The sequence below is a fragment of the Xiphophorus couchianus genome, chromosome 7 (genome assembly GCF_001444195.1).
Source record: "Xiphophorus couchianus chromosome 7, X_couchianus-1.0, whole genome shotgun sequence".
Taxonomy (NCBI): Eukaryota; Metazoa; Chordata; class Actinopteri; order Cyprinodontiformes; family Poeciliidae; genus Xiphophorus; species Xiphophorus couchianus.
Genome location: NC_040234.1, coordinates 16,981,948 through 17,009,760, shown reverse-complemented (window position 1 = coordinate 17,009,760; position 27,813 = coordinate 16,981,948). Strand labels below are relative to the sequence as shown.

Below are 27,813 nucleotides of genomic sequence, written 5' to 3'. Positions count from 1 at the left end.
AGCAAGATATTAATAGCATTTTTATTAAAGAAATTTAAAAACCAGACTTTTTTTTTTAACAAGCATTAACTGTAGTGTAATTACTGTGGAAAACTTCGTACTCTAAATCTTCAAGGGCTAAATAGCTTTTTTCTAGTAATGATCTTGTCAATAACAAAAATATACAACAGTTGTTATAATAAATAATAAAGTTTTTCCTTTTATATATCTATTTCAAATAACCCACAATTTTATACAAGCTAAGACTTCAAATATCATACCAAAGAAACATCATAAAACATCAATAAACTTAATTAAAGTACTACAAAAGAAAAATGGTTTTCATGATTTTGTTCCCTCCCACTGTATCTATAGTAAACTAACTAGCCATCTAGCTTTAGTTTACCATTATAGGTCCTTTGGCCCTCCTCCTGGAATTTTCCTGTTTATTGCGCGCCAGCAAGAGCTCAGGGCATTTCCGCATGAGTAGCTTTGTGAGGAGAATGGTCAAAGTTCCAGGTTCAAAGTTAATAAACTGTCGAGGTCCTAAGATGAAGGACCCTATCGACTCATGCTCTGTAAGTATTTCTAACTTAGAAATAAGGGTAATGTTTGGTTTTAGGATTCACTGAGGCAAAGGATTGGAAATGCAACGTAATGTTAGACAGATCACACGGTTTTTCTCCCCTGGACTTAAACTCATAGAACATGTCTTCTTTCAGTATAACCACCTGTATCAAAATCTGAAGCAGTATTCAAAAAATGGAGACAACTATTTGAAAGAACTTCAAACGGTTTTTCAGCAGAGGTAGGCTTAATAAATCTTTTGCAGCTAAAGCACATTTAAATAGGTACTGCACTTATGTTTGACAATTATTGTCCTTTGTTGCAACGTTTCCCGCTTTTAGAGCTGAGCTGGAACTTACGTACTCCAAGGGCCTTGCAAAGCTGGGAGGGAAACTGATCAAAGCATGCCAAGGAATGCCAAAAAAGTAAGAGACATTGTGTTGTTGTCAGTTTTCAGTTAGCTCTGCCTTTTTCTCTGCTTGGTGTCAAACATGTCCACTCCCAGGAGACAGGCTGCAACATGGTGTACAGTAATAATAGGATCATGAGAAATAGCTTGCACCCTGCATGTAGATGTGATCAAAACATGAGCAGGTGTCAGTTTAATTAGCCCACAGCACTAACCTTTTCATGCTGGCTCCCCTCTCAGTTCCACCTACACCGCCTGGTGTCAAGTGTCAAACGAGATGTACTCGAGAGCAGACGCACACAGGTAGATTTGACCCTGGATTAACCTTGTAACATGGGCTGACCCATTCTGAATAGATTTTGCTGGTATATACTGTCTGATGTTTTATTTTCAGAACATTAGGAAATGCATTTCAACAAGAGGCCACTGAGGAAATTCGTCAAGTCTTAGATGAACACGCCAAAAGAAAAAGGCCTGTGTGTAATCTATTGTTTCTCTCTGTGCTAAAATGTTTAATCGTTACTTCCAGTTAATTCTAATATTCATCAGAGCCTCCCTGTGTTTTGATAGCTTGACACTGCCATTGAAAGGACTGGAAAACTTTTTACAGCAAACTGGAATGAGCAACTCAAGGTAGGAATATTTTTTCTTATTGAAAACAAGGATCAATGAAGAGGTAAATGTCCTTGCAGAGATAAAATAGTCTGTGCTGTAAATGTAGATAATTAAAGCCATAAAACCACACCTTATGTGTTACTTTTTTAGAAATCTCAGAGGCAATGGCAGTGAAGAAAGTTTCTATGACTGCCAACAGAGTTATGTGAAGAACTAAGCACACCCCATTATACAGTATCTCACAACCAAGGTCAGCATCAATTACTTGATGTTTTCATTTTCTGTACAAACTAATTTTTAAAATTTGAGGACAATTAGCCCAATCTTTATCCAGATGTCTTTTCATCTAGTTGAGGTCTGAAGTTTGACTGGGCTGTTGCAACGCCTTCTTTCCTTGTACTGTCATTATGCTTTAGATTTTGTAGTGTGTTTGGGATAATTGTCTGTTTCATGAACCAATTTGGCCCAAGATTCATTTGTCAGACAGATAGTGACACATTTAGCTTCAGAATAGACTCATTGCCTGCAATGTTTGACCAGGCCTTGTATGGCTGCAAAACAAAATCAAATCATCACATCTCCACCATCTTTGATATCTTCACCATCAAGAAATCTCAATCTCGTTGTAATCTGTTGATGACAATGACAAATAAATCTTATCTCTTATCTTATCTTATCTTGTTTACCAGTCAGGTTGTGAGATACTTGTTTTAATTTGTGTTGGTTTTTATTACCAAACAGTGCACTGAGCACATTAGCTCGACATAGCTCTACTTTGATTTCAATGTCCAATGAACAGTTTTTCCAGAAAATTCTTTCTCCCTGCAGTCCTTCCAAAAGGTTTTTTCTTCATTGTCCAGTCATGAAACGTAAGATTTAACTTGTAAAGTAATGCTTGATAATTAGCATTACTAATTATCAAGTCATTAGTAATGCTAATTACTTGATAATTAGCATTACAGACCAGCAAATTATTTAAAACCAATGATTTTGTAGAGGTGATCAAATCTGCTGATGACAAATAAATAAAATGCATCTTACTGACAGCACCTAACTGCAAGGTTGTACATAGAAATAAAAGATAATGTTTTGGAGTGTCCTTCATGAGCCTTGATACCTTATACAACTGTTGGCAAAGCTGAAAGGGTGTGTGAGAGCAACACGACCAACATACCTAACTGTGAATCATCAGTTTTGCCAGGAGAAATGGGCCAAAGCTCCAGCAAATTCTCACTATAGTGAGAAGTTTGTGGAAGGAATTCTAAATGTTTGACAGAAGTCATGTAGCTTAAGAAGAATTTCAAATACTGAAGTAGTGTATGTAAACTTTTTAAACTTGAGAAAAGTAATTTAAAGTTGAAACTAGTACTTAAGTCATTTTGTGAGCTTCAACTAAAAACAAACAGCAATCTTTGGTAATGCATCATGTTCTGTTTCAATGGAAAGTAACCTTGGAAAAGAATAACAGCACAGTTCAAAGATTAATCCTTCCTTTGTTTACCTATGACTTGTCTCAGGTGTGGCCATTTGTACAATCTTTATAACCTCAGTCTTCATGCTGACAGTCCCATGTTACCTTTCAGGAAAAAATGGTGGATTCATCACAGATGTCAGCATTAAAAAGACACAAAAAACACATTGTCACATTCCTTAGAAACTGAAGGAATGCAACATGAGCTGCTATAATCATAACCCCTACAATTATTCATACAGCACTCTTTACAAATGTAATAATACATAACCTTTGTCTAGTTACAATAATTAAAGTTTTATTTGATTTAAGAAGTGCTTATTAAGTAAACAGATATTTTGCTCCCCCTGTTGGATTTCTTTTATGCCATTCTCTCTTTGGAGCAGCTTACAGATGCTTTAAAAAAGTACTCATCTTTTGTCGGTCACGTTTCTTCCAATAATTTAACAACAGATCCTCAATGCTCTGCTAACAATAAGTCTAACTGATAAAATGTTATGTTTCTCCTGGTTTCCTATGCACTAAAAAAGCTGAAAAAAAGATTGCATGGGCTGACAAAAGAACACGAAGCACTCTTCAACTATCTAGAAAACAACAAGCACATCAGCACAGAGAAAGAAAAACAGAAGGTACAGAATACTGTTTGTAAACTGCTTTTATATCACCTAGGATCTAAAAAAAAATACGTTTTTTGAAAAGCTATCAATATATCTGTTGAAAATTGAAATTGCATGTGTTTTCTCAGCAGATGTGTAACAGACTAACTAAGTCAGCAGAGCAGCAGTCCATAGTGGATGAACATTACTATAGCGTTAACATGGAGGGTCATCAGATGAGACTGAAGTTGCAAAACACTCTGAAAAACTGCTGTCAGGTGGGAAAACACTACTAAATGTATTTTATCTAGGTCCTAATTTGTGTAGAATTACTTGAATCAGCACCTCAACACCTTGGCTGCACCTAGAAATTCTGTCCATAAAAATAATGAACAGAATCGGTGACAAAGGGCAGCCCTGGTGGAGTCCAACTCTCACCGGAAACGAGCCCGACTTACTGCCGACAATGCGGACCAGACTTCGACACCGGTCATACAGGGACCTGACAGCCCGTATCAAAGGGCCCGGTACCCCATACTCCCGGAAGACCCCCCACAGGGCTCCCCGAGAGACATGGTCGAACGCCTTCTCCAAGTCCACAAAACACATGTAGACCGGTTGGGTGAACTCCCATGCACCCTCCAGGACCCTGCAGAGGGTGTAGAGCTGGTCCAGTGTTCCACGACCAGGACGAAAACCACACTGCTCTTTCTGAATCTGAGGTTCGACTATCCGATGGACCCTCCTCTCCAGGACCCCTGAATAGACCTTGCCAGGGAGGCTTAAGAGTGTGACCCCTCTATAATTGGAGCACACCCTCCGGTCCCCCTTTTTGAACAGGGGAACCACCACCCCAGTCTGCCAATCCAGGGGAACTGCCCCCGATGTCCATGCGATATTGCAGAGCCGCGTCAGCCAACACAACCCTACAACATCCAGAGCTTTAAGGAACTCCGGGCGGATCTCATCCACCCCCGGGGCCCTGCCACCGAGGAGCTTTTTAACCACCTCGGCGACCTCGTCCCCAGAGATTGGAGAACCCAACCCAGAGTCCCCAGACTCAGCTTCCTCAATGGAAGGCATGTTGGTGGGATTGAGGAGGTCTTCTGCCCACCGGCCCACAACATCCCGAGTCGAGGTCAGCAGCACACCATCCTCACTATAAACAGTGTTGGTGCTGCACTGCTTCCCCCTCCTGAGATGCCGGATGGTGGACCAGAATCGCCTCGAAGCCGTCGTAGACGATCAAACGCCAATAAAATCTCAAATGTTTGAACACTGAATTCAAACAGTCAACTCATTGAATGTAGTCTGATGGTTGACCTGTATGCTGCAAGGATTATCAGTACAGGAGAAAATCAAAGTCTTAATGCTGCCTTGCATTAAGAACACATTCAGATGTGTTCTGCAGTTCTGTCACAGCTTTGTGCAAGGGGTGGTTTTATCCAAGAGCGATGCTAATAATGAGCTTGTTAATGAATGTATCATTTCTTTCTACTTTGCTTAGGTCACACAAGAGCTGGAGAAAAATCGAATTGAAGTTCTGTGCAACCTTTTGAGCAAATATAACCTCCACATTTCTACTTTCAGTCAAACACTTAAGCATGTAAGAAACTCTTCAATGCATTCTGATCACAAATACAAAAACAATCTCTGAAAGAACAGGAGTTAACCTGCAGCTACTACTGCTCACTCCAGGGTCAAAAGCAGATAGACCAGACTGCCCAAAGGGTGGACGTGGATAAAGACATACAAACCCTGATGGAAGAAAGTGGCAACACAAATGAAGACAACAAAATAGAGTTTTTGATGGCTGATTATTTTGTAAGTATTTTTGTTTTGTTGTGCATTTATTGCTTGTTTGAATGAAAAGTACCTTAATAGATAGAAAATAATAATTTCCATCTGATTTTCATAACTTCCCCAAAAAATACAGTCAGTACAATCAAAGTGACAATCCTCTACACACTTTGAACATTTTATTTTCAATAGTAATAACAAAAAATATTTTATCAATACTGTTGCAAGTTGTTCTGTTCTTTGTTGTTGTTAAGCTGCCGTTCTTCCGCTGTTCTATATGTACAGCGGAATAAAATAAAAGCATCAAATCAAAATCTGGAAGTTTACCATAAATTTTACAAATAAAACGAAGTAAAGGCAATAAGCGCTAAAAAGATGATACAAGTAAGGAGCTTAATTTTTGGTTATTTACAAAGAGTTTCTTCTGTTTTTCCACACTTCAATATTTTAAATCAAGCATGTTATCAGACAAAGATATATCAACACATATAAGATGCAGTTTTTAAATTGCTATAGTGTTTAATGATGGGGGAAACAAATCTAAATCAACTATGTGAAACAGTAATTGCCACCTAAAGCTTATAACTTGTTGTGAAATTATATATTAATTTCCCTGTTTGTTCAGGAGGAGGAGAGCAAATCACTGATGACCAAAGACAGAAGAAGAGACGCGATCAAACTGAAACTCCAGCGTCTCGAAGAAAACATTACTAAGACCAAGAAAGAATGTGAAGGTTACTCAATAACTATATGTAATAATTTATAGATGACTCATAAAGTGGTTATGTGGTATCATTCTAATGCCTGAATATTATTATACAGGAATTGAAAAACTGATCAAGACCTACACTGAAGGTTCATCTTTTTCAAATCAGAAGAACCTTGAGGAAACTGAGGAGCTCCGTGATGAGGTAATTGAGGGAAAGTGTGCAAAAATGCTCCCAAAGACATGTGCTTTATGCGGGGGAAAAAATAGACTCTCAAGTACTCACTAATGCCATTTGTTTCCTGCAGAATACTCTCAAACTGGACCTCCTGGAGGCCACTCATTACAAACTCTCCTTATGCCTCTCTGAATTTGAAGCAACACCCAAGACATCTGAACGATTTGGTAGCAGCATTTCTAAATGGAAAGATAAGGTAAGATTGTTGTAAAATAAAAGCATTTGTATGAAATACAAACAAATTTGACTTTATTAAAGCCGGCTAGATAAAGCAAACATGTTCAAAAAAGGATTGACCCACATCCTTGCTACACAGAGGTTTGATGTTAAGAAAACTGTAAACAATAAATGCAAAACATATACAATATGTAATACAACATTAAACTACTTTAAACCGCACCCCTTTTTTAACAATACTCAGGCAACCTTGCTTCCCATTATATAATACCAAGTTAAATTAAATCTGGTGAAAATTAAATTAACTGACAAATTGTTTGTCCATTTAAAAATGTATCTCATTTTGACATTTTCACCTGATCAGCAAAATGTTAGCCACTAACTAAACACTAGATAGTGGAGTAAACTATCAATGCTTGAAGAATAAGATTGAGAACACAAATAACATCCCTAAAATTCTGTATTATTTCCATTTTGAGAACTCCAAAGAATAAAAAAAAAAAAGATAGAAGTCTGGAATGTTGGTAACAAGTAAAAAAAATGCCTTGAAACTTTTACACAAAATTCTAGCTGATTGATTTTCGGTTACAGACCAGAGTATCAATTACTTCCTAAGGCCAGCATCACTATTTGAGATCATTAGCATACAGTTAGTCCACATTTCTTTGGCCTTCCTTTTAAAAAGGTAAATAATGCAGGCCTGCCCTTTTTTTTTTCTCTAAGGACTGTGAGCATAGCATTGTTCAGTTGACCCGTCCAGTAAAACTCCGAAAGACGCCGTTAAGGAGCCAACAATCACTAAGGGCTTCCATCATTTATAAAGGACCAATTCAGGTTCCAACAGAACCAGCCGTAAAGCCAGAACCAAACACTGCTGACCAGATCACTTCCACAACACCAACTCAGGAGACAGCAGAATGCAGTGAAAGCACTGGAAATGAAGCTCAGCCTACCAGAGATGATAACAAAGCAGAAGGTCGTTCATTCAGCACATCACAGAACAGTTTTCAATTTATTGTGTCAGATTACATGTCAAGTTAAATGTATCAAATATATATTTAACAGATCAAACAGCAGCCATGCTGTGCAGCATTGGAAAATGCAAAGCCCTGTATAATTTCACACCTGAACACAAAGACGAACTGACTTTCAAAGAAGGTAAGCTGTTCCCTTAAAGTTGATCATGTAAAGAACTGAACTCTTAATTGAAAAAAAAACATGTTTCTCAGGTGATGTTCTGGACATTTATAAAAAGGAAGAAAATGGTTGGTGGATTGGAGCTCTTCATGAACAAAAAGGTCATTTCCCATCAACCTATATTGAGGAGCTACCTATAATGAACACCAGCAAATCATCTGATGCCTGAATGACTGGACTGTAAATGGAAAAAAAAGCCTCTTAACATTTAAAGCCTGTGTGATATTTTATTCAAGTCTTTTACATTGAAAAAAAAAAATTATACTTTGAAATTGATCTTCTGACCATCTTCATTTATGATTTCTTTGTATGTTTAGCATTAATGCTGTTCATGGACTTTTATGACAAAATGTTTTTACATGTGCAGACAAAACTTAGAGTGAGAATCCTTTTAAAAACATGTAGTTTATTACAACAGATAGAAAATAATATACACAAGGGGAAAAACATTGATGATCCTGATGTTTGTAAAATGAGCACTGATTTTAAAACAAAAATAAATTAAAACTGCTTGCGCTTAAATGATTAGTTATTTGACATGACATGTTGAAGATCTAATATGTACATTTTGTGAGGAAGAACTTGAGTAAAAAAAACATCAAAGAAATTTAAAAGCAGATTCATCCTCTTAACAAAGTTGACAATTTAGTTACAGATCAGGTGCCCCCCTTTGATCATATTCCATGTAACCATCCTTTCCTTCAGTCTGTATTGCAGTAGAAACTGAAAATCTCAGGAGCGAGCCTTAGAGATGAACTCCTTTCTGACATTAGCTAGGAATGCTGGTAAATTATTGGTCTCCTGGAGTCGGCTTTCCAAGATTGGCAAGCACTCGAGCGCTGGATCGCTGGACACAACTGTAAATATTCAATACTTTGTTATTAGATATTAGAAGAATCAATTATGTGTTTTTTTATATATATAAAATTAGCAAAACTTCACAGAAAATTTGTGTGACTTACTCTGGTAAGATCCATTTTCTTTAATCCCCATTGTAATGACATAAGCACTGTCCTGGTCAGAGAGACTGATGTTTCGGAAAATAAACTGCAACTTTTCACCTATTAAAAAAAGCAAACACCAAAACTAAACAACTTATGTAATATTTATTTTAGAAAGTTGTGGATCAGAAAGTTGGCCTAATAAAGTAATCCAAGAATTGTATGAAGAGATTCAGTCTTGATTGTGTGTTAGAGGAGGTGGTAGAAAAGAGGCAATTAACTCAACTAATTTATCACATCACCATGGCAACACACAAATACAGAGCCAAGGCCTTTGTTTTAATTCAATAGATTTTATGCAGCATGATCAGGTCTTGCATAACCTTTCATCCTTCATTAGGCTTTCTTCAATAACAAAGAGCGGAAAGAAGAAAAGCGAAGAAAATGTTTAAGCTCATGTGCTGCAAAGTGATTGTGCGATTTCACAGAAAATGAAATCAAGCTGACGAGATGTATATTTGGAACCCACTGATAATATCATATTACATTTATTTTTTTGCTATTTGAGTTTGACTTAAAACTTGAGCAAAAATATGTTACAATTATTAGTAGTTTTCAAATGGTTACTGTGCAGAAATGAAACTTCTCGAAGTACAACAAAGTGCTACTAGGTGCATAAGTAAAACGTTTAGTAGCCATTAGCGTTGTGTAGCAACAGGAGGGGAGGGAGCACCACTTTACTCTATGCTCCATACAGCCACAGACAACCTCAGTCCTTTCATCACGTCCTTCAGTATCTTAATTTTAAAAGCAGGAACAGTATAATGAAAATTTCTATCAATTTTGAAGATGCGACTATTTTAACGTCTTGGTAGACCTTGATGCCACTAACCAGACAATTTCAGCTGATTTTCAGATTTTAAAAAATTAACTTAAGTTAAATTGGCATTTTTTGATCAAAGTTATACAAATATATTTATATGAATAGACTCCCCCATCCCAAATGTTTGAGGTCTGACCACTCAGTATTTAGGGTGCAAAGTTGTTGGGTTTTTTTTACAAGCTTGCCAAAATAGTCTTCCAACTTGGTTCAATAAATACTGACAGCTGAACCTGTGCTGAGTGGCTTTGTTAAAGTTAAACAAGAAAATCTTGAACCAGATAACATACAGATCATAAATAAATTAAAACAGAATTGACATAATGCAGTTTTTTCACCAAGACTTCATACATGACTGCAATTTCTTTGAACGTGGCTGACAGTCAAAAGTGAAGATCAGACACCGGCAATGTCTCATAGACGCGTTAGAGCAGTCTATGGACAACAGTGTCCAATAATGTCAAGTTAAAACCACTTGTGGGGGTGTGGTAGGGACGCATAAAAATTGTTCTGAGGACAGCTAATGGCCGCCGGGCCACACAATGTTTGAACACCCCTGAAATAGTACCAGCACATAAAAAAGGAGAAATATGAATTCTTTGCACGATCACATGAGGCTGGCTTGTCACACTGTGCAACTTGCTCACATTGTAGGTATGTAGATGTCCTACCTATTCAACTGTAGAAATCAATGCGAGGGTTGGCATGGTTATGGCTTAAAAAGCACTCAAATTTTTCATCATACTGTTCCTTTGGTGTAAAGTCCTTTAAATAAGTCACCAGAGAAAATAGAGGGGGACAACAGTTTTCTCCAACTCTGTGGAACAGTATTAGAAAGTGCTGTTCTTAGTCTGCTTGGCTTACCTTTGACCATCTGCGTCTTGTCGATAATCGTTCGAATCTCCAGCCCCAAATGATCCTGGAAAACAAGCCTGGCTTTCTGGAGGTTTCTCAGTCTGTCTTTGTTTGCTCTATTCTGAGACTCGATTACTAAAATAGGGAACATAAGTAAGATCATTGTAAGCTACATGTTAACTTATTAATTAGAATTATTATTATTTCCGTAAATGAAAAAAAGTCACATCTTACAGTCTTTTCTCTTCATTTGCTCTTCTTTATGTTTCTGAATTTTTAGGATGATGTCCTCTTTCTGCATCTCTTTTTCCTCAATCTCAGACATCACCTCTGATATGGCACGCCGTTTCTCCTTCAGTGCTATTTTTTTTTTCTCCAGGTCTGCAGAGACAGTGTGTCAAAACAACAAGATGCAAGCAAACTGAATGTTTTGAGGATGCACTTCAAATACTGTCCTTTTCCCTTAAACTGCTGGAACACGAAATCAGGGGGGAATGCTCACTCTAGAATTGCACATCTGTGTGATGTTAGATGCATTTGCAGGACCATTTTAATCCACGAGTGACAGCCGCTTGGGAGACAAACTTACCCGTTTTAAATTCCTGTATCGTCTCAAACAGCTTCTTGTCGTCCTTGCATTTCTTCAAATGTGTGTCTGTGCCGAGAAAAATTTTTTAGAAATAGGGGAAAAATTAACAGTTAAATTAAGATTAATTTCAGTAACTAACTAGGGAACACCAAGATTAGTCTTTGTCAATTCTATTGATTTCCACAGTTTCTCTCTTAGATTTACAGAGAGCTGTCCATTTCTTAATCCTGGAAAATATGTAGTTTGAAGGAACAGAAGCAACTTTATGAAACACAAGTCACAGGAGTGTACTATATCTGGGAAGCTCAAATATAATTTATGTACCTTAACAAAACCATCTTTGATTGTCCAAAAAAAAGCGCTTTAACATTTTGATGCATTATTATAAAAACTTTTTGCTTTGATCAATTTATTTATATTTTTATCATATTTTATCAGTTATATGTTTGATTAAATTGGGCATTTGAGATATTGTAATTGCTTATTCCACAAAAACATGATTAATACACTGAAACTTACCAACAGCAGAGTTTACAAACTGTCTGTGATTGTGAGATAACTCTGAAATTGTGTCAATTATCTCTGCATATGCTTTAAGGTGATTATTGCGGATCTCCTCCAATGAACTGGTGAACCTGTCCCTCATGCTTGGGTCTGTAATAGACGTCATGATATTCTGACACAATCTGTAATTTCTGAAAAACAAAAAGCAGCATATTAATCATTGCAAAACCAGAATCAACATGGATTTATGAACTACAAACCCTGCATGTTTTAACCAGTTGGATATTATGGTAATGAGGGTTAATTTACCAGACATTTATACGATTAAGGCTGAAAGTGAGGGGGAAAAATACAAACTAAATCAGAAAATGTTTGTTAGAGCTGCATAACATAGCCAAAACTTATTGTTTTTGCAATATCCTGTTGTGCAATATGCACATTGGGAATGACCAAGTCATATTTTGATTGCAAATTTGAGCAATTTTATTGCTTGTTGCATTCTTTTATAATACTGTGCAGCCCTAATATTCGTCACATTGAACAGGTTAGGTAAAAGTCTCAATACATCAGGGCTCACTTCTATGTAACAAAATCAGAATAACTAGATGCTCGATCAAATCTCTTCTGTAATAAAAAAAAATCTCTAGCAGCAAAATGGCCCGTTTTTGCTTTGTTGTAAACACAATCATTTTGCTCATGGTAAACGAGGAAGATGCAAGAGATCGGGGGAAATGCACCCATCGTAATGAAGGACAAGTCTCAGATAATATGGTAGAAAAATAAAAAGTCATTGATTAAAAGAAAATGTCTCAAAAATATTTAACCATTTGAAAACAGAAAGACCGACTTATTGGAAGTAAATAAAAAGATAACTGGAGGGTTAATCTTCCGGACACGAAAACAGACAATAAACGTTATTTTATTCGTGAAAACCTGTTTCGTCTCATGAGCTTAGTACAATATGTTAGCATGTGAAATTAGATTGCAGCTAGTTATGAAAACACAAACAGCAGTTTGAATTTTTAACATATCTACGTAACATCTTACGGTTTCTCATAATGCATTTTATTTAAACAGCAACAGTAATAGCCAACACCTGTAGTTCCATAGTGACTTCTTTCAAAGCCGTTTACTTGGCAATGTTAGCATGTTAGCAGCTATGCTAACTGGGTAAAATCATCACCTATTTTGGCCATAACGTAGTTTAACTCCATTCAGCATCACCGTGGCACAAATTCGGCTATTTGTTCAAACGGTGTCAGTTTGTCTGGACATGGATTTATTACTCACCTGTTTAAGAGTGTAACAAAAGACTGTCCGTCTGACTAATTATCGCAATAACAATGCTAACGTTCAAAAATCCGCGGTTCGTACACAGAGGGCGGTTGCTGTACGCCGGAAATGACGCATTTTCAATTTGACGCCCTTTTAAAAATTACGTTTAACTCAGGTTCATAACGTCTGAAAATTCACAAGGTGATGTGCTTCATTCATGTTTTTACTTACCAAACTATTATTGAAACTATTATTATTTTTATCGAATTTTTTTGTTGAAAATCAGTGTGAAGCCATGCAACCCAACGATCTCATACTCCTCCTGGTGGTGGAGATGAGAAACTTCACACAGATTCATTACACTCGGAGTGTATTTCAAGTACTTACATCTGTTAATTATAAAAGCAGGCTATTAAAGCCCAAAATTCAGTTTCTCATAACATTAGAATATTACGTAGCACCAACAAGGAAAAAAGCATTTTTACTGCAAAAATTTAAAGTGTCACAGCCTAACCAATGATAGTGAAGAACTGGCAGGCGGTTGCCCAGCAGATCATCTTTGACACCTATTTCAAGGAGCATAATCCACAAAAAGTCACTGCTGGAGAAGTTAGCTGTTCAGATTTAGTCATGTGTCCTGATATAATTAGCTGTGTGGGAGGAAAACCTATAGTTTTCAGGGAGAACATGTTTGTAATAATGTTAAGAGCATCCATCATTTCCAAGTATCTTTTAAAAGTATTTAATATGTATTTAATATGTCGGTTGGAGAGAGTTTGATTAATAGAGTTCCAGGATAAAGCGGCAGAGTCTCAAAGTACTCTTTGAAATTAAAGTAAATTTAGAATTTCGTTGTGGACATCAAGATCCCATGAGGAGTAACGAGCGCCATTATCGAAGCTGCTTGAGGTCTAGAAGGGAGTTCTAAGAAACTAAAATCAGTTATTTTCTGTCTCTATGAGCAGTGAGGTGTTTTTATTATTTTTATCATGGCTCATGACCCAGGATGTCATTTTATCTGGGGGCAACACAAGCATTTTGAGGTGGAGACGGAGGGGGTTGTGGGGTAACAATGGATATTCTATTGCTTTTTGAGAGGTCCAATACATGGGGCTAATAGATTGGGAAAAAATATGACCTTACAATATGGTTGGCTTATGATACTAAGTTTCCAACTCAGTGCCAAATTTAACTGGGATTTTTAAGAAATCTAACTTTATAATCTGATGTGCAGAAACCCTCTGAGAATCATTGTACCCAGTAACCTCAGCAGAGGAGGCCAGATGGGCTCTGTTTTTAAAGGGAAGCCCATTTTGTTGCTATGGTCACTGAAAATGACTGTATTAATCAGGCTGAAGTGGTGCAGAAGGTAACGGGAAGTGTGCTCTCTCTCTCCTGGTGTTTGCAGTGGCTAATATTTAACATCTGTACAAGCTATGTTCTGGGAAATATCCTAATGACACTGTCTTCTTGTACACAGTCTTTTAAACATGTCTTAAAATGCTGACCTCTCATGACTTGGGAACACATTATTATATTCCATATGAGCTCAGACAATTTGTACTTACTTCTTGTTTCCATGGCTTTGATGAATGATTTGTGATGCCCAGTTTGCAATATAAAAGAGTTGCAAAGAGAGGTAGGGCATCATGATGCTGCTTTGACTGGTGCTGGAAAGAAACCAGCTGCTCTAAGAAAGGAAACATGGATTTTATTCATACATCAGGTGTCCTAATTATACAGCATCTGCAGAACAACTACCGAGAATACAACAGCTTCCTCAGCTTCATGTCAATAGTGGGTGACCCTCGTAATATTTTCTATGTCTATTTCCCTGTCTGGTTTCATCTCAGCCATAATGTTGGCACCAAGATGATATGGGTGGCTGTTGTTGGAGACTGGTTCAATCTTATTTTCAAGTGGTAAGTCTTCCCAGATAATGGCATTTTATCTTTAAAGTGTGATCTTAGAAATTAAAATCAAACATCTTCTTACTCAGGATTCTGTATGGACAGAGACCTTATTGGTGGGTTCACGAAACCCACTTGTTCCAGAACAGCTCAAAGCCACATCTGGATCAGTTTCACATTACATGTGAAACAGGACCTGGTAAGTACGTTTGTATTGAGTTTAAGAATGTTGTTCAAAAAACACTTTCAATGATTTGTGTTTTTACAGGTAGTCCATCTGGGCACGCTATGGGCTCATCATGTGTGTGGTATGTGATGGTCACTTCTGCTCTAGCCTTCACCAGGTCCTCTTGCATCTCCTCTGTCTGGATCTTTCAAAGGTGGACATTTACGTGATGCTTTCACAAAGTCAGAAGCAGGTTTTATATTAGAATGTCTAACATTATTTTTTTTTCTGCAGGTTTCATCTCTTGAAGTCCATTCTGTGGACAGCTTTCTGGGTCATTCAGATAAGTGTTTGCATTTCCAGAGTTTTCATTGCAACTCACTTCCCTCATCAAGTTGTTCTCGGTCTCGTCATTGGTACGTTCTGCTCAGTTGTCACATGTTAACAGTATCAGATGTGCTTTACATTTGAGATGACAATCTTTTTCTAATCTCTATAATGTGTAGGTATGCTTGTTGCTGAAGCCTTTGACTACATTACCTGGATCTATAATGCAAGCTTGAAACGGTACCTCCTGGTCAATATTTTTCTTCTCTCGTTTGCTATTTGTTTTTACTTGCTCCTAAAGCTTCTGGACTTTGATCCTTTATGGTCGGTCACCAAAGCCAAAATGTGGTGTGCAAACCCAGACTGGATTCATCTGGACACCACACCCTTTGCCGGACTATGCAGGAACCTGGGAGCCTTGTTTGGTCTAGGACTTGCGGTGAACTCTGAGATGTTCATTCAGAGCTGTAAGGGAAAAAACAGCTGCAATGCTGCATTTAAACTCTTATGCATGACTGCAAATCTCACCATCCTGCAGCTGTATGACCTCTTCAAGATGCCAAATCACAGTGAGGCTCTGTTTTACTTACTGTCATTTTGCAAAAGTGCTTCAGTTCCTTTTGGCGTTGTTGCTGTAATACCTTATTGTGTTTGTTTGCTAATCAGAGACGATGAGAGAAAACTCTGTTAGAAAATAAAAGGACTGTTTTCTTTTTGCAACATTTGTCCTCAGTGCGTTTTGTTATAATTTGTAGAAAATGATGATTGATTGTTATTGCACACATAGAAGCACTGAAACTGCAATTTATGTGGGAAAAAATTTATATTTTTTAATTTAAATAATACATTTGTATCATTTGATCCCAGTCACAATGAGAAGATTTCTCAAGTTTATGTTATGTCTTTGTTCTTGGTATTATATCTACAGTATTTTGAAAGGAAGGCTAATCTAATTTACAATAATTAAAATGATTTATGTACAACCCTACAACATGATGATTTAAACACTTTGGAAGCAGCGAGTTTGTCAATTTATGAGTCTCTGTGTTTAGCTCGAAACATGAATCAAATGAATAATTGGTTAATTGTTGAAAAACAACTTTCTAACTTTGAAAAGAAAAACCTTCTCTTCATTAATCAAAATTTCTTATGAACACTTCTTACATGAGATGAAGACTGGTGATAATTAGCATAATATTTTGTTCTGTGGGTTATAAAAATACAAATACAATTTAAAAAAGTGAATACACTATAAAGTTTTTTCTTTTTAACATATTACCAAACATTTATGCTTCTTTAAGTCCTTGACTTTGTTAAATTTACAGAATCCCTCACATGATTCTCTCTGTTTGTGTTGTCAATGTGCACATCCTGCTCAGGGTGCATTACATAATCTCTTGTTTGTCTCTTAGCAGTTTCTCCGGGAAAATTCAGATATTAATGAATTTAAAAGTAATGATGCAGAACAGAGTCTCTGATGTAACCAGATTATATGGATTAATTAAACTCCTGAGTAGAGACCCATTTCATCTTTTCTCACAGTCTCTGGTTGCTTAGCATCGGATGCCCCTGAGGCCCACTGCTGAATGATGTAACTACTTTGAGAGAGAAGGCTCTTTGCCAAAGCTTAAACAAAACCTCAGCTTTCTGGATCCAGGATGTCACTGTAGTGTACATTGCTGGATTCATCTACCCTCTACCCTGACTAGTTTGCCAGTTTCTGCTGCAGCAAAACATCCCCCTAGCATGACGCTGTTACCACTATGCTTCACTGTATGTATGATATTGGCCTGGTGAAAAGGTGAGCCTGACTTTCACACCAAAGTGTTAAACTTTTGGGTCATGAGACCAGAGAATTTTGTTTCTCATTGTCTGACAGTTCTTCATGTTCTTCTTTGGCAAACTCCAGACAAGATGCCATGAAGCTCTTATTAATTAAGGAATGACTTTGCTAACACTGCTTCATTGCTATGAAGCTCAAGGCTGAGCTTCACAGCAATGATTTTATGTGATTTGTAACTCTGTGCTAATTAAAGTTGTCTCAGGGAATTTAGGCTAGCAGGGGACCCAAAACAGTCACAAAGATGAGGTCAGTTGTGGTCACAGCTTAACTACAATGAAAGTTAAAAAGGTATTGATGAAAATGAAGTAAACATTGATGTATAGGCATTACAACCAAAAGATGATTTGGTCAAAAGGTAATGAAAGGTATGTAGGAATTAAATTAAAGAAAAAGAAAAGAGAAGGAATAAAAAACATTTTAAAAAGGCACATCTTCCAAGTTTGGATTATTATGTGGTTTGCAGATTTTCAAAGTTCAAAATTAAATGTTTTATTTTCTTTAGTTTAGAATTTACTATATAAAGACTATTTTAAAACCTCAACTACAGCTAAACAAGACACACAAAGTAAGATGTAGTTTTTTAATCCCTCAATTTATATAGTATAACAATAAACATATAAATATTGTATACAATAGAGTCTTAATCTCAAAAAGCTAAAATGATCAATATAATTATTAACTTTGTTTTAACAGAGACTGCAACTAGCTTTTTGCTCTAGGAGACAAATAACGCCATAATATCTGAAATTGGAGCAGGGAGCACATCGGAAGCATTTGTTGCAAGGATGTTAAGACCTGGTAAACATCGTCCTGCATTGCTGTTATTTTGTATCTTTCAATGATATGAAAGTGTATAAAAATTAATTTTTTAGACACATTTTTTAGACACACAGAAAAACTCAATTTCAAATTATTACCTTCTGATTTTAAATATGCACTCACCACAGCATCATTGAATTCATAGTGATGTACTGATTTATTTTATCAAAGATTCTTAATACTGTTTGTTGCTCCAAGTGATTAGCTGATCGGAGCTCCTGTTGTGACCAGTTTGTAATATGCTCCCTTCTTAGCCATGAGTTTACCATGTGTGCCTTGTTCGATGACTACTCCTTGGGACATTACTGCTATAATGTCTGCATTCTGGATGGTGGAGAGCCGGTGAGCAATGACAATGCAGGTCCGTCCTTTTCTTGCTTCATCCAGTGCAGACTGAACAGTCTGCAGATAAACAAAGCTCTATCAAGACAAAATACTGTTGGGGTTTCATGCAAGGGTATTTTTAATGCACGTAAGAAAATGTACTTTGTTCAGTTGAATCTGTTTTGTTAATGTAGTTATGTCTGTTTTTTTTATTATTATTATTATTTATTTCACCTGTTCACTCTCTGTGTCCAGAGCAGAAGTCGCCTCATCTAGCAGCAGGATCTTGGGGTTTCGGACAATGGCTCTAGCGATAGCAATGCGTTGCTTCTGTCCCCTTGACAGCTGTGAGCCCTGGGCACCAACCTGAGTCTCATATTTCTACCAGTGTGTTCAAGTGGTAAAGAGAATGAATAATGAACATGATTATCGTTTGTTCTCCATAATGCATCATTAGGTACAAATACCCTTTCAACTTTCTTACATTTTGTGACATTTTAGCTCCAGGCAAAATAGTATAAAGTTAAGCTAAAAGGAATGTTGTATCACAATAAAGATGATAAAGCCACCTAAGAAAACATTATGCATGGTATAATCAAATTTATAGGCAACTCGCTTTTTTAAGAAAGGATTATTTGTTTTCATATAACCAAAAGCAATGTGTAGGTCTAAATCAAATAAAAAGTTTATAAGAATATTATGGGATGAATTTATGCAGAATGTTTCTAATCATACTGCTTGGTACTAGACACCCAATCACCAAGTTTCACTAATGAAGATGCACACATGCATGCCCTCATAAACAGATTGATGGGCAAGTTGGGGTTAAATGTTTAGCCTAGGATCACATCAACATGTGGAAGGGCAAAAAGCTGGAGTCAACAAACCCTTAACTTTCCACCTGACAGATGACTACTCTTTCCAGTTGCTGACTGACTTAAAAAGAAAAAAAAAACAAAAAACATTTTAACCTTCAAATTAAGATTTACCATTACAGTCTTCATCATACCAAACTAGTATTAACCAGGACATGACTAAAGTTTTATGTTCAGTTTATTCACTAAATGAACATAATGATATGATAACTACAGTAGTTATTTTAAAATGTCATTATTAAAATGAGGCATTTCCACTCACATTTGGTAGACCCATCACAAAGTCATGTAGATGGGCCTTCTTGGCAGCTTCCACAACCTCCTCCATGGCAACAGTTCGAGTGTTATCTCCATATTGTATGTTCTCTGCTATGCTGCAGTCAAATAAAACTGGTTCCTGTGACACTATGCCAATCTGAGACCTCAGGAAGGGAACATTGACGGTATGGGATGGGTGACCATCAATTAACTGTAAGTAATAATAGCACAGTTTAACCAAACAGAAGATTTTTTTAAGTATTTCGTGCTGTTTACATGTAAATTGACCAACACGCACCACTTGTCCCTCATCTGGGTCATAAAACCGTTCCAGTAACTGGACGCTGGTGCTTTTCCCACAGCCACTGCTCCCAACAAAAGCCAAAGTCTGCCCAGGCTTCACTGAAACAACCAGGCCACTCAGCACTTGAATGTCTGGCCTTGTCGGATATGTAAACTTGCAATTAAGAAACTCAATTTCTCCTTTGAATATCTCCTATAAATGGGTAAGGTTCTTCTTAAAATACTGTACACAGTCACAAAATGCAAAAATTGTATTTAAAAATTTGAAACCCACTGACCCATTTCTGTCCATCTGTGTGGTTGATGCTGATTTTAGGAACCCTGTCCAACAGTTGAAAGAATTGAGCAGCAGCAATTTTGGCTTTGGCGTAATCTGGAGTGAAGGAGGAAGCTCTGCCCAGTGCCATTCCACTGATCACAATGGCTGAAATCACTCTAGGGACAGATTGCAAGAGTGCAGAATCAACATAAGGATGATATTAAAATATATATTTTTTAATTACCGTGGGTCTAACCAACCTAAACACCAGCATGTAGGGTAACCCTTCAACTCTGACCAGGTAACCTCCATATCTAAAAGAAGCAGCATATGCCATAAAGATGACACACTGTGCAAAACCGAAACATAGGCCATAGATGTTGGCTCTCTTCTTGGCAGATTTAAAAGGCAGCTCCAGTTTTTGCTCATACGATTCCACAAATGAGCGCTCTTTGGCTAAACCTGCAATAGTTCTGATGTTGCCAAGAGCCTCACTGGATACCTGTAGGACAGACACTATTTGTAGCTCTCAATCTCACAGCAAAATATCAGCTCAGTAATGAATGATCTGGTTTGGTACTGGGAAGGAACAGCAGCTTACCTGACCTGCTGCTTCCATAGATTTTTTATCTTTGTTTGCAAATCCTGTCAGCATTTTGGCTTGGAACACACCAGACAGTCCAATAAGAGGCAGGAAGCACATGATAACTAATGTTAACTTCCAACTGAAGTAGAAGGCAATGATGAAAGAGGCTCCAATGTTGGTCAGTGAGTTCACGATCATGCCAATCTGGGAACCTGTTGCCTGCAGAAATAATTTTAGTCATGACTATAATCGCCATCCCAAAAGAACACACCAATAAGTAAGATAAATACAACCCTGAAAACAAAAACGTACACCTTGCACCATGGATGCATCTGTGGCCAGTCTGGTAGTCAAAGCCCCAGGACTGTTCCTGGGATCATCAAACCAGCCAATTTCCTGTCTCAGCATGGCCTGGAAGCCCACTTTTCTCAGACGGCGGGTCAGCAGCTCTCCAGACTTAGCAAAAGCATAACCCTAAATAAACAAATGTGAGCCAGTGTTTGAAAGCTGATGTTTTTTATCTACTCTGTTTCAATGCAGACTTTAAGGAATTGTTACAAGAATGTCTTTATCTTGTGATATATGTAGATTGTTTAATAACTGGATGGATGGATGGATGGATTGCTTTGAGGACAGTTTCTCTCAAAAGGAAACATATATCTATTAAAATGCCAATTTTATGCAATTAGATGAGCCTTAAATATTAAAATGAATAATTTTATTTCTTCTCACATTTTTACTTTCAAATTTTCCAACCTAAACATTATTGGCAATATTTGTTGTACAATGAGCATACATGTGCTCTTTCATTATGTTTTTTGGGTTTGTATTTAAATTTATAGAGTTTGCAACTCTATAAATTTAAATTTATTAAATCCACAAAATTTTAATTTTCTAACAACTAGCATCAGCTCAGAGTATATGTGTGCACATTTTTCTAAAGACATTATGACAATTTGCATAATTTTTTAGAAAAAGAGAAATAACCTGGAGAAACTGTGAAAAGAAACTGATAACAGCCACAATGCAAAACAGAATGCAGATCCCGTTGATCTCTTCCCGTTGCTGATTTAAATCCTGAACGGCAAAAGTCTGAAAAACAACCACAGAATTAGAAAATCTATAAAACAACTGCTTTGCTAAACAATCTGTTTACAATAACCAATCCAAACAGCTCAACTTGTAACAAAGACCATGATTGTACAGTCATCACGGAAGGAGTTCTTACCCCGAGAATCTGGCTGAACAGGACTGCATAGATGGGGTTGACAGAGCCATTGACTGCAGCTCCCAGTGATCCCAACAGCATGTACGGCCACTCTGGTCGGTTGTACTTCAGGATGCGTGCAACTGGAGCTGGCTCTTCATGCTCTTCAGGGCCTTCCTCAGTCACCTGTTGACAGATCTGTATGAAACCGAGTCTAGCTATAGATTTAGCAAGTTCTTAATCACAAATGGATGGGTTACATTTTTAGGTGTTATCTGGAGATCTGAAGGGATCATGAAGCTTCCGGACAATGCATCTGGGACAAAGTCATTTGACAGTTGGCTTTGAGATCGCAGACGTACAGAGCTCCTGCTGCTTGAGATTGAGAAGATCAATTATTTGTTGATAATCTAGTGCTAATCTCAAGTGTACAATCTGTTTTACCTTTTGGTAGATCTACAACTTCCATGTCTAAAACTCTCCACTTTTAGATCAAATTCATCCTCATTTGGCTCAGTGATGACTTCTGCAGCAAATAATCAAAGAAGTTTTGTAACAACTATGAAAGTTTCCAGCCACCTAAACCAAAAACATGAATGGCATGTGTACTTAATGGAAGATTTTTGCCTGTTACCCCTAACCTTGTGTTGAAAAAATGATGGAACACAGTGATAACGTTTGTGGAAGCTAACTATCCTGAGTTACTGTTCAAAATATCTAGTCTCCCAGAGTATCGGATTACCTCTTTTTCATAGCTACCGATGACATGATTTGTAACTTCCTGCTATACATGTTCACAAAGCAAACAAAGAAAATGATCTTAAAACAAAAGTAATATAACAACTCCCATTAGTCAACACAGTCTGTCGTGCCAGCTGAGTTTTTCCATTGTGGTTTGTTTACTCTTTATGAAGAGCGCATCTAGTTCTGTGAGATTCTTTGGTTCTCTCACATGCGCACCTACGTCTGGGTCCATCCACAGTTCTCTGAAGGTTTTAGGTTGGGAAAGTTAAGACAGAAAAACCAACAGCCTGCTCAGCATAAGGTAGGGCTCTGGGGTGTGTTTCGGCTTCTTTGTCTGCTATAAGAGCTGCTTGTTTTATCATGAGTGTGTGTAATGCTGTGTTTGCATTTTACAATTCCATTTACAGTGGACACAATGCAATAAAGAAAATTTTTGAGTAATGTTTTCACCATTGTCTATGCAAAAATGCATATTTTACATCCCGCTTTAAAACTGGATCAGTGGTTATTTATGGGCTCATCAGTAAATATCAAATAACAAAAGAAAAGGAAGACAACATGTATGATGAAGGTGATAAGACAAGTCCTGCTGCTCAGTCATTATGCAGTCTGCTGATTCACAATGACAATCTTTGTCTGTTTTGTTTCAGCTTTGATTGTTTTGTTTTGCTGGTTTCACTTCTTGCCTACACTGAAAGGATTTATCATCATTACACTGCCCTGTACCTGCTGCCATTTACTCCCAATGTGTATGCATAGTACCATTTATTCAACTGAAATAAAATCAGTTCAGTTCAGTTCAAATTTCCTATTGTAGCTCTAATTACATACATTTATTGTCATCTCAAGGCACTGAACAGACAATGAGGTTGAATTCATGTTCAATTCTTTGGTCTCAAATCAGTTCACATCAGTCAAATGTATTTCAATACAATCCAAATCATGCAGACAGATCCAATTACATACAGTCCAGTGTACTAATTATAGTGCTAATTAAAGGTAAAACTGCTTTGACCCACAGACTTTGTAGCAATCCTTCTTTTTTAATCATATTTGTATGTCCTGACCTCCAAAGAGCATAGTTTTCTGTTCTGTTCAAGTTCAGTCATGTTTTACTAACTCTCTTTCTATAGGTGGTTGCTTTTCTGCGTTTGGTTTTCGCAACCTGCCCACTCCCTGTTTTCATAATGAATTATCCAGCTGTTCATTGTGGTTCACAACATTTGTGTCCAACAGTCCATCAGTCCATCCATCCTGGAGCTTCACTGGACCTTTTTCTCACAGATATTAGACAATATTTTTCTCATATGTTCTCGTTATCTGCAGTTTTGCTAACACTAGACATAAAGGCAACCTAGATTAGGGTTGGCATAAAAAAATTACTTAATAATTGTGTTCTTGAATAGATTCTTTCATGACATTATTTGACTGTACATTAATTAATGTACAGTTTTCAAATGCAGTATCCTTCAGCTACTGCATTTGAAAACAAAACAAAACACAACAAAATATGACACAAATACAAAACACGCATCCATCTGTGTCAACTCTCAAATGGTTTGTTATTATATTATTCCAGTCTTTTTTAAGTAATAGTTGAAAGACTCAACAGCTTTTCCCAACACACAGCAAGTCAGTAATTATTGTCTTAGACCTCTGCCAAAGTGAAACATCATATTTTATTACATATATTTTATTATATATTTATTTATTTTTTGGATTAAATAGTAACAAAATAATTTAAATGAACCAAAGTATGCTAATCCTTAATTTAACAAATCTTTAAACCTGCACTTTTTATATAAAACGTTTAATCTGTTCTAGACTTTAATACTAATTTGGGGCTTTTTAATGATCAACAAGCTCACAAACCTTTACAAATAGATACTTTCTAATCTTATTTGCAGTCATATCCCTCAAATGTCTTACCATTTGGTGTGTTGGATGAACCTTGGTTCTGCAGGGTCACAAGAGTGAAGTAGACACCTTGCTTTTCTAGTAACTCGCTGTGCGTTCCTCTCTCCACAGCACGTCCATGTTCAAATCCGACAATCACATCTGCATTTCTGATTGTGGAGAGACGGTGGGCTATGGAGATGGTTGTCCTTCCTGCACGTACCTGCAGGAAAATTTGTTTGTAATACCCCAGAGCTAGTTGAAATGTTGGAATTTTGTGTGTACTTGTGAGCGAACTAACATTATCCAGAGCTTCTTGGACTACAGCTTCACTCTCATTATCTAGGGCTGATGTGGCCATGTCCAGCAGCAGGATCTTAGGGTTTCTGATGAGAGCTCGAGCTATTGCAATCCTCTGCTTCTGTCCTCCACTCATCTGGCCTCCACATTCACCCACTAATGTGTCAAACTTCTGTGTAATCAATCCAAAATTGCATTTTAGTTGTTTTTTTTTTAAATTATGCAAAATCCAGTACCAGTACATACACTCCATTGTTACCCAGAGCTGTACCTGTGGGAGAGTCATAACAAAGTTATAAGCATTGGCCTCTTTTGCTGCTTGGATGATTTCTTCCGTGGTTACTCCAGGCCGGCCATATCGTATATTTTCAGCAATAGTTGTGGCAAACAGCACTGGCTCCTGCTCCACAATACCAATGAGAGAACGAAGCCACTGGATGTTTAATGTGCGAATATCATGGCCATCCAAATACACCTGGAAATGGGAGTAACAGTAAAAGATCATTATGAAGCCTTTAGTTTTATATGTGTTTTAGCTATGCAGGTAGATTGTTACCGTTCCTTCCTCTGCATCATAAAATCTTTGAATGAGTTGAATTGTGGTGCTTTTTCCAGATCCACTCGGACCAACAAAAGCAGTCGTTTCTCCCGCCTTGATCTGCATATTCAGGTTATCTAAAATCTGAGTAAGCAGTTGGAATTTCACAAGTTTTGCTAAGACCAAAGCGAGAGCAAGATAGATATCGGGTGAGTTGAGTTACCTTAACGTCAGGTCGAGATGGATAAAAGAAGGTGATGTTGTGGAACTCCAGGTCTCCCTTGACTTTGTCTAATTTATGTCCATCATCTGAGAAACAATTAATTTCTGGTTCCTGTGAAAGTGGAAACATATTCTTTTATGCCATTGTGTTTCAGCTCTGCCCAAACTTTATTTCCTCTGAGAACATGTTACATTACCCGATCAATTGTTTCAAAAATAGTTTTTGCTGCTGCCCGACCAGAAGCAAAGGCCTCCAGACATGGTGAGGCCTGGCCAAGGTTCATAGCTGCCATCAGCACTCCAAAGAAAACCTGACGTTTAACAGGGCAACCAAACATTGAAGCAGAAGTACAGTGGTGAACAAGAAGCTGAAATATGTGTTCTTGTCAGACACATTCATGTTTTAGTGTAGCTCATATTTCACTCTGATATTTGTGAAAGATCAATCAATTATTTTTTAAAGGATATGCTAATTTTATCTCTCAAGAATATTTCATATTGTTCCAGGTGTTTTATTAGAAAAGGTAAAAACATGTTTTATCAAATTTATGCATAGAAATGTGTAATAAATTAATTATTTGAAAACCAATCTGTGTGAATTACTTTTTTAAATTATATACATTCAGTCTTTATGTTTCTAATTTTATAATAAAAAGGAAATAAACAGGAGAACCAAAAGCAATGTGGCTATAGTAATTTTTATTAAGAGTTCAAATTAACTTGCTGTTTCATGTGAAATAAGAAAATAAACACATTAATAATCAATTAAAAAACAATGAGTGAATTAATTAGTGACTTTACCAGAAATTGTACTGTTTTTTCAAAAACACCTATTATTCATTGTAGTTGTACATTCTATTTATAGATTAAATATTATGTGAACTTCAGCATCCTAAATGCTTTTAAAGATGCACAGTGTCTCATTTATGACAAAACCTTAATATTAGATTTTAAATGTAATATTTTTGTACATAAAAAAAACTACTCAACATAAAATATATGTCGTGCTTAGCTTCGTTTACCTGAATTAGGCTCCCTGGAGTCAGTTCCTTGGTGTCAATGACTAGTTTAGACCCGTACCAAAAGGCCAAGGCATAACACAGAAAGATGATGCACCACAGGTATCCTTGAAACACTCCTATAATTGAGCCTTTCTTTACACCCCAGTTCTGAGCTTCAATAAGGTTTCTGTCATACCTGTCACACATCAATTAATCAATCAAACTGCATTTATGTTGCACTAACATCAACAAAAAAGTGCTTCACAGATTAAAATCAAACGTTTACCCAATGACACCTACAAAAAAGGATAAATGTATTATTTTTGTTAAATACAACAAATCATTAAAGTACAAGTATAGATGAACAAAATACGTATCTAAATGCAGTAGGAAAAAATTTGTTTTATCATTCATACAGTTTAACAAAATTACCTTTCAGTTTCCCTTTCCTCCCCTCCAAAAGCTGCAACTGTCCTAATGGATGACAGGACCTCGTCTGCCACTGCTCCTGCCTTTGCGTAGGCTGTCAGCTCTCTTCCGGTTAGTCTGGCCACAGCCTTAAGTTGTAGAGGACACAAACTCTCAGAAAAATTAAAAACTGTCATCTACTTCCTGGTTGTAAAGCATAGTCATTTTACTACCATGGCCATGAGTCCAGCAGCTATGCCAATCAGAGGGCTGACTGCTATGACAACCAAAGTCAGCTTCCATCCGCCAATGAATCCAACCATGAAGCCAAACACAAACGTTGAGATCCTTTCGATGAAAATGGACACCTGATCGGCAATAGCATTGTTGATCTTGTTGATATCACTATGAGGGGGAGAGAGGATAGAAGAAAAAGCAATGTATCAGATGTAATTCTTTTTGCAACAGTGACAGTTTTTTTTACCTGAAGACTTACTCAGAAATCCTTGTGTTCAGTTCCCCAACAGAGTTGCAGTCAAACCATCCAATTTCCATTTGCATAACTTTCCTGAAATAAGTTTTTCTGATTTTCTGAGTTTGTCTTGCAGCTGCTGACACCCAGAAGACAATCTAAAGCACAAAGACAAAGTTGTTCATTTATTTTTATTTTTTCATCTATAATGCATTTCTGCTCAGAAGAATTTCAAATTAAAGGCAAATGTTTAAACAAACCTGAAAATAGCTAACAATCAGAACACCTAACCCGATGCCAATGTAATAATATGCAAACATGGTCATCTGTGCTTCAATATTCACCCTGTGAAGACAAAGAAGTGAAAGCAACAATCAACAATTAATCACCTCAGCAGTACACTCCTGACTTACCCACAAGAAACCGTGGTATTATCAGTTGTTTCATAAATGGAGCCATTGGTCCAATGAATGGTGTTGTTTATGCACTCCTTGTTTGGGTCTTTGAGCTCTTGGACCTCCACCTCATAAGTCACAAAAGTGTTGGTCATCATGCC

At 37.0% G+C, this 27,813-nt stretch overlaps 4 protein-coding genes across 6 annotated transcripts; 2 read left to right on the top strand and 2 right to left on the bottom strand.

Annotated features, from left to right (window-relative positions):
• The first annotated feature begins 370 nt into the window (after positions 1-370).
• Positions 371-8,221, top strand: nostrin (nitric oxide synthase trafficking). 2 transcript variants are annotated; one of them, XM_028023234.1, is made up of 16 exons: positions 371-557; positions 702-787; positions 888-971; positions 1,196-1,258; positions 1,350-1,431; positions 1,526-1,588; positions 3,572-3,670; positions 3,787-3,915; positions 5,145-5,243; positions 5,336-5,461; positions 6,063-6,171; positions 6,260-6,348; positions 6,452-6,577; positions 7,282-7,534; positions 7,624-7,716; positions 7,788-8,221. In XM_028023234.1, exons 1-16 carry the CDS (start codon positions 462-464, stop codon positions 7,922-7,924), a joined length of 1,734 nt encoding a protein of 577 aa, XP_027879035.1. In that variant the 5' UTR covers positions 371-461; the 3' UTR covers positions 7,925-8,221. The 2 variants fall into 2 exon arrangements, with proteins under 2 accessions (XP_027879035.1, XP_027879036.1); XM_028023235.1 differs by having other exon boundaries at positions 376-557; positions 3,790-3,915.
• spc25 (SPC25 component of NDC80 kinetochore complex) lies at positions 6,454-12,915 on the bottom strand. Of its 2 annotated transcripts, XR_003596230.1 has the most exons (8): positions 12,815-12,915; positions 11,540-11,715; positions 11,021-11,086; positions 10,666-10,812; positions 10,441-10,566; positions 8,718-8,816; positions 8,424-8,612; positions 6,454-6,560 (listed from the first exon to the last, which is right to left on the bottom strand). XR_003596230.1 is itself a non-coding variant. In XM_028023238.1 (7 exons), exons 1-7 carry the CDS (start codon positions 12,743-12,745, stop codon positions 8,488-8,490), a joined length of 777 nt encoding a protein of 258 aa, XP_027879039.1. In that variant the 5' UTR covers positions 12,746-12,796; the 3' UTR covers positions 8,142-8,487. The 2 variants fall into 2 exon arrangements, 1 of the variants encoding a protein (XP_027879039.1); XM_028023238.1 differs by lacking the exons at positions 6,454-6,560; positions 12,815-12,915 and adding an exon at positions 12,708-12,796 and having other exon boundaries at positions 8,142-8,612.
• A 1,208-nt stretch (positions 12,916-14,123) lies between these two features.
• LOC114147579 (glucose-6-phosphatase 2) lies at positions 14,124-16,083 on the top strand. The gene is made up of 5 exons (XM_028022060.1): positions 14,124-14,721; positions 14,799-14,908; positions 14,978-15,089; positions 15,170-15,291; positions 15,382-16,083. The coding sequence occupies exons 1-5, from the start codon at positions 14,504-14,506 to the stop codon at positions 15,891-15,893; spliced, it is 1,074 nt and encodes a 357-aa protein (XP_027877861.1). The 5' UTR covers positions 14,124-14,503; the 3' UTR covers positions 15,894-16,083.
• Positions 16,084-17,598: 1,515 nt separating this feature from the next.
• abcb11a (ATP-binding cassette, sub-family B (MDR/TAP), member 11a) lies at positions 17,599-26,649 on the bottom strand. The gene is made up of 19 exons (XM_028022059.1): positions 26,399-26,649; positions 25,574-25,687; positions 25,378-25,488; positions 25,173-25,298; positions 24,888-25,091; positions 24,618-24,788; positions 24,350-24,539; positions 22,121-22,202; positions 21,937-22,048; positions 21,698-21,862; positions 21,457-21,561; positions 20,782-20,943; positions 20,485-20,688; positions 20,144-20,385; positions 19,903-20,059; positions 19,620-19,817; positions 19,326-19,532; positions 18,423-18,569; positions 17,599-18,266 (listed from the first exon to the last, which is right to left on the bottom strand). The coding sequence occupies exons 1-19, from the start codon at positions 26,582-26,584 to the stop codon at positions 18,066-18,068; spliced, it is 3,084 nt and encodes a 1,027-aa protein (XP_027877860.1). The 5' UTR covers positions 26,585-26,649; the 3' UTR covers positions 17,599-18,065.
• Between the last annotated feature and the right edge of the window lie 1,164 nt (positions 26,650-27,813).